General features: G+C 42.2%; 1 protein-coding gene across 4 annotated transcripts in view; it reads left to right on the forward strand.

Moving 5' to 3' along the window:
• dscaml1 (Down syndrome cell adhesion molecule like 1) overlaps positions 1 to 14917 on the forward strand; it is a 564629-nt gene that overhangs the window by 325411 nt on the left and 224301 nt on the right. For 3 of the 4 annotated variants that reach the window (XM_059638968.1, XM_048562212.2, XM_059638969.1), the window contains one exon: positions 13948 to 14094. In XM_059638968.1, the coding sequence (XP_059494951.1) occupies positions 13948 to 14094 (147 nt within the window). Of the gene's footprint in view, positions 1 to 9802; positions 9947 to 13947; positions 14095 to 14917 lie in introns of those variants that run through there. The other variant, XM_048562214.2, reaches the window with a different exon arrangement.

The following is a 14917-nucleotide window of genomic DNA, read 5'->3' on the forward strand; positions in this document are numbered from 1 at the left end:
AGAGACAGTCGCCCAAGGGTGGAATTGAACCCAGGTCCCTGGCACTGTGAGGCAACAGTGCTAACCACTGAGCCACTGTGCCACCCCAATGGCTGCCAATGTTTACCTTAGTCATAAACAGTGAAAATATATGTGAAAAATAAACCATGACAGGATCTCCATGAAGTTAATTAAAAAGAATAAATCTGACTCAAATCATTTTGCACCCTACTTCCCGAAAAACCTACTGTCCTCAAACACAAGTATATACGGTACACAGAGTGGTGTGCAGAATTATTTTTGTTTTACCAGTTTAGTCTGCAGGGTAAATGAAAGATATGACAAGATAATCAACTGCCAGAGAGTGTACGATGTGTGAGTGAGCTCCTTGTTTGTTTAGTGTGATTTCCCAATATAGAGGAGATAGTTGCTCTTAATTGGGGTCTAGGCTGCCAACACAGTGCCTGTCAAAATCATCCCTGATGGAGATGGTGTTCAGAACGGAAGTGCTCCAGTATCCTGCTGCCATGGTGCACTGTACGATCACATCATCTGTAATACATTTGAATAAATCAGGAAGAAATCAGTGTGGCTTGGAAAAGGGTGAGTCTGACAGATGCGCCAGTGAATCTATGATGCTCTCCAGCAATCGCGCAGAATGTGAAGACGGCTCAGCAGTATTGAAAGGATGTGGGAAACGTCTCAATATACATGCACTGTTGCAAGACAATTAGAGGGCTGTGTTGGTAAAGCCAGCTGACCGCTATTGGAGTCACTACCCTGAGTGTAACATTTTACTTAGACACTGAAAGTCCATTTTAAAAAAAAATTGCATATTACACACTTTAAGTCCCTTAAAATTGAGATATTGTTACAGTGAACCTGACTTGTTTGAACTCGATATGTACAGTTATATCTAACTGTAAAAAAATTAAAAATCTAATTAGTGGGATAGAATACCATGTTTCCCAAACGAAGACAATATTCTTGAAATTGGATGTTATTACAAATCAGGTTATTGCAAAGATTTGACAAAAATATCCTATTGAAGGTTGTTAAGGATTGAAAAGACTCTTGGGATAGTTTTAACCTAAACTGCCAGGTCAAGGGGATTCTCAGTTGTACACCATGTTTACCTTGTCTTTTGAGATAATATTCGCTGCTCATGGATCGGCTAACAGGATTGTACTCTACTTTTAACATAGTACAGTCAAACTGTGGGGACAGTGCACCTGATGCCCTATGTTTTCCATCAGGGATGGTCTGTTTCATTGACAGCTCTGTAGTCATTGGGCCTATTATATCAGTGGTTTTAGGACAATGGTTAAACCTTAGACAGAATCCCTACAGTGTGGAAAGAGGCCATTCAGACCATCAAGACTACACTAACCCTGCAGACAAAATCCCAACCAGACCCGGCTCCCCACCCTGTAACCCTGCATTTACGATGGCTATCCACCTACCTTGCATGTCTTTTGACCATGGGAGGAAACCAAAGCACCTGGAGAAAACCCAAGCAGACATGGGAAGTACACATAAACCTCCACGCAGCCACCCAAGGCTGGAGGTGAACCCAGGTCCCTACACTGTGAGGCAGCCTGCTAACCACTGAGCCACTGTGCTTCCCATTTCAAACACTTGAACCCCGGTCTCCAGAATATTACCTGTGTCTCTGGATTAATCACCTGGTGATAATGTCGCAAGCCCATCGCCTCCCCACAGGATTTATTGTGCTAATGAATCGGATCAGTCATCGAGCGTGCCTGCTGACATTCCTAGGCATAGCTGGATCTGGGGCTGAACTTGCAGGAATCATCTCTGTTACTCATTTGTAGCTACAGTAAAATAGTTAACGAAAGGTTGTTCAGTATGACGATATGCAACAATCTGACAAACTGGTTTGTACCCAGATCCTGTTCCATGATTGTAACTGAACTATGAAACTTGTCCTTCGAAGGAAATTGGAGATAGACAGTAATAGAAGAAATATATTCCATTGTGTTGATCTTTCCCTGCTGACAAAGTCAAAGTGTAACTTAAAGAAATTTTTGTCTTTCTACTAATGCGTTAATGGACATCACTGAAAATAGCATTGATTCCCCATCCATAGTTACCTGGTAAACATTTGGAACAGAAGTAGGCCATTCAGCCCATTGAGTCAGCCCTGCCATTCAGTTAAACTCGTAACCCTTGATTTCCTTACTGATTAGAAATCTGTCTGTGTCAGCATCAAACATATTTGATGACCCAGCTTCAGCAGCCTTCTGTAACAAAGAGTTTTACAGATTCACTGCTGTCTCAGAAAAGAAATTCCTCCTCATCTCTGTCTTAAGTATTGTGACCCCTGATTCTGAGATTAAGTCTTTTGGCCCTAGACTCTGCCATGAAGGGCAACAACCATTCTGCAGCTACCCTGTTAAATATCCTAAGAACCTTATTTGTTTCAAAGATGTTATCTGTCTTTCTTCTTAACTCCAATGGGCATAGGTCCATCCATTCAGCTTCTCCTCATAGGGCAGTCCCTGCATATCTAGTCTTAGGCTCGTGAACTTCCAATGTCAGTGTATCTTTCTTTACATAACAGGCCCAAAACTGTTCACAGTTTTCTAGCTATGTACCTGTACATTTATACTCAACTTCCTTGAAAATAACTGGAATCAAGGGTTATGGGGATAAGGCAGGAACAGGATACTGATTGTGGATGATCAGCCATGATCATCATGAATGGTGGTGCTGGCTTGAAGGGCCGAATGGCCTACTCCTGCACCTATTGTCTATTGTCTATTCAAGAAATAAAGACCAATTTTCCTTCCCCCATGACTTGCCGAACTCAGCTGCTAGCTTTCTACGGTTTATGCACAAGGGCTATCATATCCCTCTGTGCTGTATGAGTCTTTCAGCAGTCTTTCTCTATTTAAATAATATTCAGCCCCTCTATTCTTACAAATTCCAAGATTGTATTCCTTCTGCCAAATTTCTTGCCCACTCACTTAGGCAGTCAGGATCCCTCCGCACAGCCTTTGTGACATCATCACCACTTGCCTTACCAGTTTCTTTTTGCATCACCCACAAACTGAGTGGCTTCCTGGACCATTTCACTGGGAAGTTAAGAGTTAGCAGCAACGCTGTGGGCCAGGAGTCACATTAACGTTGGATTGGCTAATGATAAAATGTTTTTTCCTGAAGGTCATTCGTGAATGAGCTGGGATTTTACAAGAATGCAATGGTGTCATGGTCAACATTCTAGTTTTGTTATTCCAGATTTATTTAATTAATTTGGGGCAACGCAGTGGCTCAGTGGTTAGCACTGCTGCATGACAGCACCGGGCACCGAGGTTCAATTCTGCATTTAGGTGACTGTGTGGAGTTTGCATGTTCTCTCTGTGTCTGTGTGGGCTTCTGCTGGCTGCTCTGGTTTCTTCCCACAGTCCAAAAACGTGCAGGTTAGGTGGATTGGCCATGCTAAATGCTGGGTTACAGGGATGGCTGGGATGGGGGGACCGATGTTGGTCTGGTTGGGATGCCCTTTGGTGTGTTGGTGCAGACTCAATGAGCCAAATGGCTTTTCCCTGCACTGTAAGGATTTTGTGATTCTAACTGAAAGTAAATACTCAGTTGAAGAGCTGGTGCAGGCACGTTGTCCAAATGGCCATCTTCTGCATCCTAATGATTTTGTGGTTCTGAAATTCACCACCTACCATGTTGGAGATTGAGCTCGATAGAATATTGAGGTTATTAGGATGCACCTCTAGGTTGCCAGACCACTGGACCTTACCATGTTGGCTTTGAAGGTGAGATCCACAAATAACAGTTTGTGGCAAGGCTGTAAATAAGTGGAAGGTACTTGAACAAAATTGTTGTGGACATTTATTTAGACCAGGCTTAAAAATTCTCTTAAAATTAAAACCCACCTAAAGAAGCCTTTGGCTTTCTACTTATGATGTTACTGCACAAAGGAAAGGAGCCCAGTTCCTCATTCTCTCTGTCTCATTCATTTTGCCAATTTTTAAAAATCCCTTTTCTCTCACTTCTCTTTCCTCTTGGCCTTTCCTCAGTTTTGTGTAATTGTTCGAGACACGACAATATACTGCATCCTGCAAGAGATCATACAGCAATTACTCAGAAGCCTGTGGTGTATTATTGTCATAAATAAGTGATGTGCTATCTCTTTGAGTTTATTTGAAGATGTCTGCCAAATCTCTCTCTAAAAAAAAATACAGAAATTGCTGGAGAAACTCAGCAGACCTGGCAGCATCTGTGAAAGAGAGATACAGAAAGAACATTTCCAGTCCGGTATGACTCTTCCTCACATCTTTTTCTCTCGCTGTTCCTCTTTCTCACTTTCTCTGATTCTTCCATAAACATGGAAAGTCCAGCAGCAAAACATGAGAGGCATCAAGGTAGGCAGTTCAGAAAAGCCAAAATATTGCGCAAATCTGAAACACGGAAATTACTGGAGAAACTCAGCAGGTCTGGCAATTGTGGAGAGAGAAATATTTTGATCCTGATGTGGTCAGTTCATGTGTTTGATGATGTGATTGTGCATTCACTACATTCACGTTAATACTTCGTCTTATGATCAGCTTTCCTCTGCATCACATTGATGCGAAACCATTTGGTCTCATCTATCTTGACATGGATTGAGTTGCGGTTGAATACTATCTTTGTTTTCCCACTGTTTGATCTCATCCTGTTTTTAGCATGGACAAAGAATTTCTTCTGTCAGAGGGTTGAATGTCTATGGAACTCCCTGCCACAGAGAGCTGTGGGGACTGGGTCCTTGTGTATATTTAAGGCTGAGATAGATTCTTGATCAATGATGGAATCAGGGGTTATGGGGAAAGGGCAGTCCTCATGAGGAATTTTGTGTCAGCTGTGATCCCATTCAATGGCAGAGCAGGCTCGAGGAGCTAAACAGCCTATCCTTGTTCATTTTCTTGTGGTCTGTAGTCTGAGCTTGTAGGTACAGTGTCAGAAACTATGTATTTACTTTTTTCAGCCTACAAACTGGAATGGAAGTTACGGTGACATAATTTGTCCAAATTTCCAGGGGAGTTTTGTAACTTGAAAATGAAGCGTTGCATATCTTATTGAGTTGTGTGTTACAATGTTTCTCTTTGAAGCAGTAAGATAGAGAATTTGAGACCGAGCAGTGCTGAGAGTCCTTTGACTTGAGGAGCATCTGCCTGACGACAACCCTCTCATTGGCTGAGCTGCAGTTTTGAAAGGCTTTAAGTATCAGAGAAGCAGCGGAGGAGAAGGAATGTCCAGAGCCTGCAGACAGGAAGCATTCATCTCTCCGTCTCTGTCTCTTTCTCCCAATGTGGGGGGAAAGGGGGCTGGGTAAGATGCAGTAAACCCACTAAAGCTTAAAGGAAAAGAAAAGTAAAGAAACAGCCTTGATCCACCTGATCAATCTATGAATTGAAAGGTCCCAGCCATACTCCAGACAACAGCAGATTGTCATTGATATTATCAGACACATGTGAGAAAATAACTTTCCACTTTGTGGTCTGGACTTTTGAGCTTTCAATTTTGTTTACCCTGTCTGCATTCATTTTTCACCAACAGTATATGTATTCATCTAAATATCTTTGTCTGTCTTAATCATGATTGACTGTCTATGTATTTAAAGAGTAGAGTTTAATTTGCATAGTAGTCAAATAGAAAGCCTTTTTTTTGCATTAAAGTTAACTGCATCACAGAAACTCTACAGTATGAAAGCAGGCCTATCAGCCCATCAAATCCACAGCAAATCCTCAAAGAGCATTCCACCCAGAACCAACTCCATCCCTGTATTCCCTAGGGCTAATCCTCCTAGCCTGCATATTCATGGACAGTATGGGAAATTGGGCATGGCCAATCCACCTAACCTGCACATCTTTGGCCTGTGGGAGGAAACCAGAACACCTGGTAGAAACCCACGCAGACACAGGGAGAATGTACAAACTCCACACAGACAGTCACCCGCGGGTGGAATCGAACCCGGGTCCCTTGAGCTATGGGGCAGCATTGCCAACCACTGAGTTATCGTGAGACCCTAACACACCTTATCACAGTAAACAAAGTTATTTTACTGTTACTGATTAAACCTGGAAGCCAGTCAGACAAATTTGTGATTTTGGTGGTCATATTTGGGATTTTATAGCGACTTGTGGAACAGTGGGGCATGATTATGGGAGCACTCTTCCCAGTTAAATTGTGACAACACCCTCAGTAGTTGTTGCTGGGTGATCTGCCTGATTTTGTTTGGCTTATCAGGGTTTATAGCAGGTAGATACAATAGCATGGCTTGCTAGAGCCATTTCAGAGGGAATTTAAGAGTCAGCCATATTGTTGTGGACCGTGTAGGCCAGAGCAGGTGAGGATGTTGATAGTGAACAAGATGGGTTTTTGCAATAATTGATAATGGTTTCATTACAGATTTAATTTATTAATTGAATTATCACCATGTGCTGTGATGAGATTCATGACATGTGCTGTGGGCATTAGCCTGGGTCTCTGGATTACTAGTCCGATGACAATACTGCCATGCCGCTGCTTCCTGTAATTTATTCTTCTTGATTACGCCTTGGCAGTTGTAAGCTCATAGTGAGGACAGTGATCTTATTACTGCATGGGGGACATAGAGGTGAGTAGGATAGATGCCTTTATGAGAAAGGTCCATTTGTTCTTGTAACTTTGCAGTAAATGGGAAGGTATAGTGCCACATATATCACAACGATCTTGTCATTAACTTGTCTTCAGAACCACTTTTAGTTTTAATTTCTGCTCAAAAAGTGAAGAGTGCTAGCCAATATGAAGTCATTAATCATTTCTGTCAACGTCATGCCCAAGAATGGATCTCTTCACCTCCATTGTCAGGTTGAGGCAATGGCCTTTGATGTTGCTACAATACTCAACACTATCTACCTGACCTTATTGAGAAGCTGCCCCTTTGAGGACCTTTCAAGCCAAGCTGTTCAACTTGGATGTATGACTTCCTCAGAGGCCAGAGTTCAGCACGTGGTAAATGGGTCTTCTCATCTTCTAACAACATCTGTGCTGTGACTTGTCAGGAGCTGAGATCCCATTATGTGTTGTATAAGCGTCTGAAAGGGTTAATACTGAGATGTGCATTAGGCACCAATCATTATTAATGTGCCACAAGATTTGGTGGGAGAAAAGCTCAGGATCTTGAAGGAATAAGACAGACCATCCACATCATCCTCATAGTCTTTGTAGCAAAGTCTATCATGTCAGTGTAAATTATACTTTTTGTTTAAATACAACAAACTAATTATTCTTTAAGACAAGAGCCTCTTCTCTTTAGGCCACCAAGTGGTTTTCCTCTACCATGCCCAACCAAGTAGGCCCTGTGGATTCCAAACCCCCAAAGATGACAATGCCAGTGAACCGAGCCCACAGTGTACAATGGTGCTGACATAGCACCATAACACCACAGACTCCGGTCTATGGTGAGGATTGTGGACTTAATACTGTATGTCTTATCTTCATTAACTGCCAGATCAGTGCTTCTGCCCATTGTGCTGATGGTAGCAATCCAACATATCTGAGGACACAGTGGCTGCAGGCACATTCTGATAGTGTAATGGCCCGTTCTAATTCTGTCAGCATTAGGGAAGAGCCAGGCCACAATGACAGGTGACTACACCATCTCTGCTTCTGTAAAAGTTACAAAGTTGCCTACATTGTATGTATTCATAAGGCTACAACATCAGACCAGTTCAGGCAAACACAGCTTTACTACCTGGTGTAGAGAATCTGATATTTTCAATGCAAAGTTTAGCTTAAGGTGGAACTTTTCAATTGAGCTGTTGAGCTCATTACCCCTCTCCTTACAAACTGAAAAGTGTACCCTATTGTGCAATGTGTAGGATGGATGATTTTTTAAAAAATTGGCATGGGATGTGGACGTCACAGACCAGGCCAGTGTTTGTTGGCCATCCCCGTGTGCTCTAACCAATGGCTTGTTTGGCCATTTCAGTGGGCAGTTCGGAGGCTTTGGGTCTGAAGTGACAGGCAGAGGTGCCAGACCGCCATCCTTCGAAGACAAACAATGAACCGGACATGTTTCATGGTCCCCTTTACCAAGATTTGCTTCCAAAAGCAGATTTTGCAAATCAAATTTAAATTCTACCGACTACTATATTGGGACTCAAAAACCCATTTCCCCAAGACATTAGCCTGATCTTCTAGATAATAATCCAGTGACATTACCAATACACTACTCTTTTCTATTAAGTTGTTAAATCAAATTGATGCCCTGAGACCAAGTCCTACAGCAGAAAAGAACTATGTCCTAGTTGTCATCCCACGTTTGTCAACTTGGAAGTTTCATCCAAAGAGTTGTGCTTATAATACATCCTTTATTATCAGGCTGAATGAAAAATAAGTAAAACAAAATGAAAATAATGCAGACTTTTTTTAAAGCCTGTTTGATTTGTCTCCAGTATTTTGCTCACTGCAGTATCCAGAAAATTAATCTTTAATGCTGGAGCGATCAGAACAATCCTGGAACCAAAATCAGTCTCCTTCAAGTTGATATTGTCCACCCCCAAGTTAACCCTGAATGTTTTTGCCTCATCTTAATATTTGATCACAATTCGAAAAGTAAACATGAATATCAATAAGGAGACATTTTTTTGCCTGTGGACCGCCCGTACATTATGGAATCCTCGAATGAATTAACTCAAACCCAGAAATAGGCTTTAATTCCTCAATTAAACTTGTAGTTGTAATTTACAGGTTATGTTACATGAATTCCTATGATTGTTGGGGCTTGAGTATAGTTTCTCGGAATCTGTTGGTACGTCAAGCAGCCAAATGGAGAAATTGTCGCACTGTTTGGTAGAGTCTATCAAAAACCCCATTTTTAATTCTCCATATTTTGTATGGTCAATGATAGAAGCAAGAGGGCTAGGTGATGGTAAGCTGTTCGATGCATAGCCCTGTTGAAAAACTGTTTCTATCTTGCAGGGCGAACTATTGATATCGCGGAGCACATACAGAAGTTTAATTCCATGTTCTCATTAATGTGCATGAATTGCTGATTATTGTGTCTTGGCACTGAATGAGAAAATTCTCTTTAGCTTCTGTCTGCCTTAGTCACCAATTTAAACCGATGACCCTCATGACTGACTGCCCAACCAGAGGAAATTGTTTTTCTCCTTTTGCATTACAAAACCCTTTCTCAATTTTAAAATCCTATTATTTCTCTCCTCTGTGCAGAGCTGCCATTCTACAAGGTATCGTGAGCCTTCTGGCACCTTTCCAAATGATAATTTCTTCATGTGCGTGTCAGATCAGTAACAGCAAGCTTCTTTATCACAGACTGGTCATTGCAAAGCTTATTCCACAAGGGTACACTTTAGGTCAAAGGTCATTGGGCACTGCTTGGGAAGGGGAAGTGTGTTCCCCCTCAGTTAGGACAGTTTCACCCAATGTCTATCCTTTCACTACTCTGTATGAGTTTAGAAATTGGTCTGGAGTACACAAGATTGTAAAAATGAATATTTAGAGGGCCCAATAGAACATTTAACAAAGGGTTATTAATCAGGACCATTGGTTTTCTTTTCTCTGTTTTTTCTTTATTCACTAATTTGCACAAGTTCTTGGATTTAAGCTCACATTTGATTTGCGTCTTTTCTTTTGTTTTTAGCTTCCTATTGTTCATCTCTTCGTCTGCCTCAAGCTGTCACATGTAAAATAAAGACGAATGCAATTCACATCACGCATGCACAGTTGATATTTGCAGCAGCTCCTTGGAGGGATTAACCTAATTCCACTGATTTCACCCTGCCCCCTCCCCCGCTCAGTTATCTTACATGCTAGACCTCTTCAAGAAGCTTTGTTTTCTAACAAAAATGAGCAAGAGGTACGACTTGAGGAAATGTTGTTGGCCCGAGTGGGACGTGATTCCAAGTGCAACCAAGCACGTTCCGAGACCGTCGAAGAATTCCAGCTGGTATGCCGTCCATTTTGGGAGACAGCATCAGGTGCTGAGTGAGCTTTGGTTGATGGGGACTCCTGACATTGTGCTGTGAACTGTGGTCTGGAGACACAATTTCCACACCATGGCACCGTGATTACGCCTGATGCAGTCTGCGCTCTAACATTAACCCTGGGGGAGGATGGGGGCGGGGGGGGGGGGTGTGGTGGTGAGGTCTGGTGCTGGTGTGATTGGCAGCAAATTATCTTCATTGTCCCATTGACTTCACAATGTTTGCTGCAGAAGTAAGAAAAGAACAAACAATGCAGGGTATAGAATATACAGGCAGATAGCTTACTTCACAAATCGCAGGGGACCTTAAATAACAAAGGCCAAACTGCGACTATCAAATTCTCCTACCAGATATTTCAGGAAGTTCTGGCATGATTGAACTCATTGCCCTGAGAGTTTGGCAGCTCATTCTGCACTGTTCCATAGGCATATTGTGATTCTTATAGATTCTCGTAGAGTTGACATAGGAACAGATATACAGCCTTTGGGCCCCACCTCAGCATGTTCTGTTATTTAATCAATTATGGCTGATTTGTATCTTAACTCCATCGACCCACTCTGGCGCTGCAAAACTTAATACCCAAATCTAACTGCCAATCTCAGTTTCAAAGCCTTTAAATTGACCCTAGCTTTAACAGCCTTGTGTAAAACATTCCCAAACATCAAAAAGTATTGCGACCTTAATGGCACGACTGATACAAAAGGATGAAAGACTTGCATTTTGCTAGCGCCTCTCATAACCAGGAGACCTTTCAATGTGTTTCGCTGCCAGTTGTACTTTGGGAATGTTGTCGATGTTGCAACGGAGGGAACATGGCAGCCAGTTTGTGCACAGGAAGCTCCCACAAACAACAGTGATGTTGATTGAGGGATTAATATTAGCCAGGATGTGGTGGCTCATTGGTTAGCTTTACTGCCTTACCTTGCCAGGGACCTGAGTTTGATCCCACCATCAGGCAGCGGTCTGTGTGGAGTTTGCGCATACTCCCCGTGTCTGTGTGGATAAGAAATTCAAATAAGCCCTGGACTGAAGCGGTAAATATAAATTATTTATCAATGTTACCTGGATCTCTGAATTTTCTCCTTTACTTGCCTGTTTCCCATTTTACTCTGTTAAATGTACAGAGGGAATCTGTGGATGCAATTCTATTTTTGTATGACATGAAACAATGAACAAAGAGCTTCCTTGAGCTTGTGATATTAATGGCAGCAACACCAGATTTTGTTTCCCCTGTATGATTTACCAACATGATGTGCCCTGTATCTAGCAACACCACATTGCCTGCATAAATAATGAAGGTGCAACAGAATTCAGGGTTTATGTGGTACGAACACATGAAGCCTCCGCAGAGTTTTCAAATGGTGGACCAGCCACTGAAGTATTTATAATGAAAGGTAGAAAATAGGAGCTGGTGTATATCAATTGGTCCATTTATCCAGCTCCACCATTCAATTTTATCATGACTGATCCAATATCTCAACACCGTATTCCTGTACTCTCCTCATTTCCCCTTGATGCTTTTAAGTATCTAGAAATGCATCGCTTTCTTTCTTAGCTATATTCAATGACTTGGCCTCGTCAGCCTTTGTCAGTAGAGAATTCCACAGGCTCACCTCCTTCTAAGTGAAGACGTATCTCTTCATCTCTGTCTGAAATGGCCTACTGCCTACCCTGAGACCCCCTTGTGACACCACTGCTGAACCCCAGACATGAATGGTTAGTCTCAGTGACTTCAGAGCCATTTGGAGGGAGGGAGGACATTTTTAATAATGGTGACGTGGGAGATGGGATGAGGTGGGGATATGGGGAGTGAGTTTCGGTGAGTGAGGTACTGGTGTCATTGAAGTCACTAGAATGAAGCCCAGGCAATTTATTCTGTTATCACAGACCTCAAGCCATGTAAAAGCCCATTTCATTACATCCTTGATGTTGAAGGGCAGGACAATATGACAATATGACAATGCAAGAGTAATGCTGAATTTCAATGTATTTTGGTGACAGAATTGCCCCTTGAGTTAAAGGATGGCAGGCAGCAGTGACTGTGTGCCAGGTTTTGTTTAGTTGTCACCTTTGCGATTCTAGATAATTGCAGGCAAGACAGGTGAGATGATAAATTTCTTTTCCTGATTTTGTGCTTGGCTGGAAGGAGCTTGCAACACTTTTGGTCTAGTTTCTAAAGGGTAAATTACTGCCCATAATTTCCTACTAATGGCAGAAAATTGACAACTTCTGTAACAGCAAGGTCAGCAGGTTGATGGATGAGAGAAAGTGAAATGACAGTGATGGGGAAAGGCTGCTCTTCAGAGGTACAATTATGGGATGTTACTGAAACTGAGGGCTTTAATTCTTCACCTTTCTCTTTGATCTAGGTTTCGGTCAATTGTTGTAAAGCCTTCTCTTTTTCTCAATGTCAGTTTTGGATTGATTATGCCCCTGTGAAGCTCTCTTTTTGAAATGTTTCACTGCACTGAAGATGCCATTTAAATGCAAGTTGTTGTTCTGTTAACTAGAAAGTAACCAACCCTGATGCAGCAAGTATAAAAGAGAAGTAATATTGGTCGGTGCTGACATCTTGTATCTCAATCATCAAAACTCATTCCCCATTTCCCCAACTCATCCTGTCTGCCACCCAACATTCTGAAAAATACATCCCCCCCATCCATGTCTGGGGTGGGATAATGGTGCCACAAGGGGGTCTCAGGGCAGGGTGTAGGCCATTTCAGACTGACAAAGAAAGAGATATTTCTTCGCTTAAAAGGAGGTGAACCTATGGAATTCTCTAACAAAAACGGAAAGAACTGTGGGTGCTGTAAGTCAGAAAAATACCACAGAGCTTTCTGGAAAAGCTGAACTGGCCTGACAGCATCTGTGGAGAGAAATCGGAGTTAACGTTTCGTGGCAAGTGACTGTTTTGTTTCTGTGGAATTCTCTTACTGTGTAAGACTGTGGGGGCCAAGTCTTTGAATATAGTTGAGAAAGAAATTGATGCATTTCTAGATACTTAAAGGCATCAAGGGGGAATGAGGAGAGCTCAGGAATAAGGTGTTGAGATATTGGGTTAGCTGTGATCATATTGAATGTCGGAGCTGGATAAATGGATCAATTGGTATACACCAGCTCCGCTTTTCTACCTTTCATTATAAATACTTCAGTGGCTGGTCCACCATTTGAAGAGTCCATGGAGGCTTTGTGTGTTCCGATAACATAAACCCCATCAGCAAACAAAGTTCAGAGAGTACATGTCTCCCTCATTGAAGCCTGAGTATTGTGTTTGATGTGGAGTAAGGGTCATACTGAGCTACATTCCTCTTATTGATGAAGAGAAATGGTTGTAAACAAAGTTGCTGGGGCTGAGTAAAGAATATTCTGGTGTCATTGCTGCACATAGTGACATTGTGAGACCCGGCTGTCAAGCTTTGTGACATTCTGAGGTTGTGAAAGGTGCTATAAAAATACAACTTCTTTCATTTATTTGCAGGACTAAGCCATCAATGAGCATATCTATTTTAACTTGAAACAGAAGGGATCTTTAAAAGCAGTTATTTTTAAATCCAGGACTCTGTGAAATTCTTTACATTGCTAATTGCCGTCATGACAATTATGGAACACTGCTCCTTCTAAATGTTCCTGAATTGACATCTCACACTACTGCCAGAGTCCACTTACAGAATAGATGTTTGAACTCCAATTGACATTGAATGCTGACAAGATTCTGAATTAGAGATAGCAAGGTGTAGAGCTGAATGAACACAGCAGGCCAAACAGCATCAGAGGAGCAGAAAGGCTGACGTTTCGGGCCTAGACCCTTCCTGAACGTAAACCTTCCTGCTCCTCTGATGCTGCTTGGCCTGCTGTGTTCATCCAGCTCCACACTGTGTTATCTCGGATTCTCCAGCACCTGCAGTTCCTACTGTCTCTGAAACAAGATTCTGAATTAGCTTTATTTTCCCATCCTTGTCTCTAGGGAGTAGATTCCACGTCACGTCATTTGGAGCCTTGTACATATCTGATGTACAAAAGGAGGACGCACTCTCTACATACAGGTGTATCACCAGGCATAAATACAGTGGAGAAACGCGCCAAAGCAATGGAGCTCGTCTCTCAGTTTCCGGTAAGTGTGGGCCTAGCAGTTAACATCCAAGTCTAGTATCTTGTCTATCACACTGAATATTCCTAAATACTCAGGATTGCACTGATGCTTCCAGACACTATGCATGAACTTTGAATTATGGGAGAGGATGCAGAAGAGAGCCATCAGATTGGGATCAGGGACTTCAGTTACATGGAGATAATAGGGCTGTTCATATTCTTTCTTTCTAGTTTGAGATGGCCCAGTTGGCTTGCTTTTTTATAGTTTTCTCAACTTTTCTTTGAGAACAGCTACCTAGAGATGTTACTCCTCCACACAAGAGGTAGAAAATGAGATTTAGGAGCTTTCTGTTTGTAGGCTAGAATCTTCTTTGTAGGCTCGGAGTTAGGAAGGAGGATGTCCGAGAAAGTTTGAAAAACATGTGGATAGGTAAGTCCCCTGGGCCAGTGGGGTTACTATAGGAAGTGAGGGAAGAGATTGCTGCCCCCGTGGCGATGAACTTTGGTCCTCACTGTCCACTGGAGTAGTACGAGATGATTGGAGGGGGGCAAATGTTATTCCCTTGTTTAAGAAAGGGAATAGGGATAATCCTGAGAATTACAGACCAGTCAGACTTACTTCTGTGGTGGGCAAATTATTGGAGAGGATTCTGAGAGATAGTATACATGATTATTTGGAAAAGTACCGTTTGATTAAAAATACTCTGAATGGGCTTTTTGAGGGGCAGGTCATGCCTCACAAGCCTTATTGAATTCTTTGAGGATGTGGCAAAACACCTTGAAGGTAGAGCAGTGGATGTAGTGTGTATGGATTTTAACAAAGCATTTGAAAAGGTTCCCCATGG

This window comes from Stegostoma tigrinum, chromosome 32, assembly GCF_030684315.1.
Source record: "Stegostoma tigrinum isolate sSteTig4 chromosome 32, sSteTig4.hap1, whole genome shotgun sequence".
Classification (NCBI taxonomy): domain Eukaryota; kingdom Metazoa; phylum Chordata; class Chondrichthyes; order Orectolobiformes; family Stegostomatidae; genus Stegostoma; species Stegostoma tigrinum.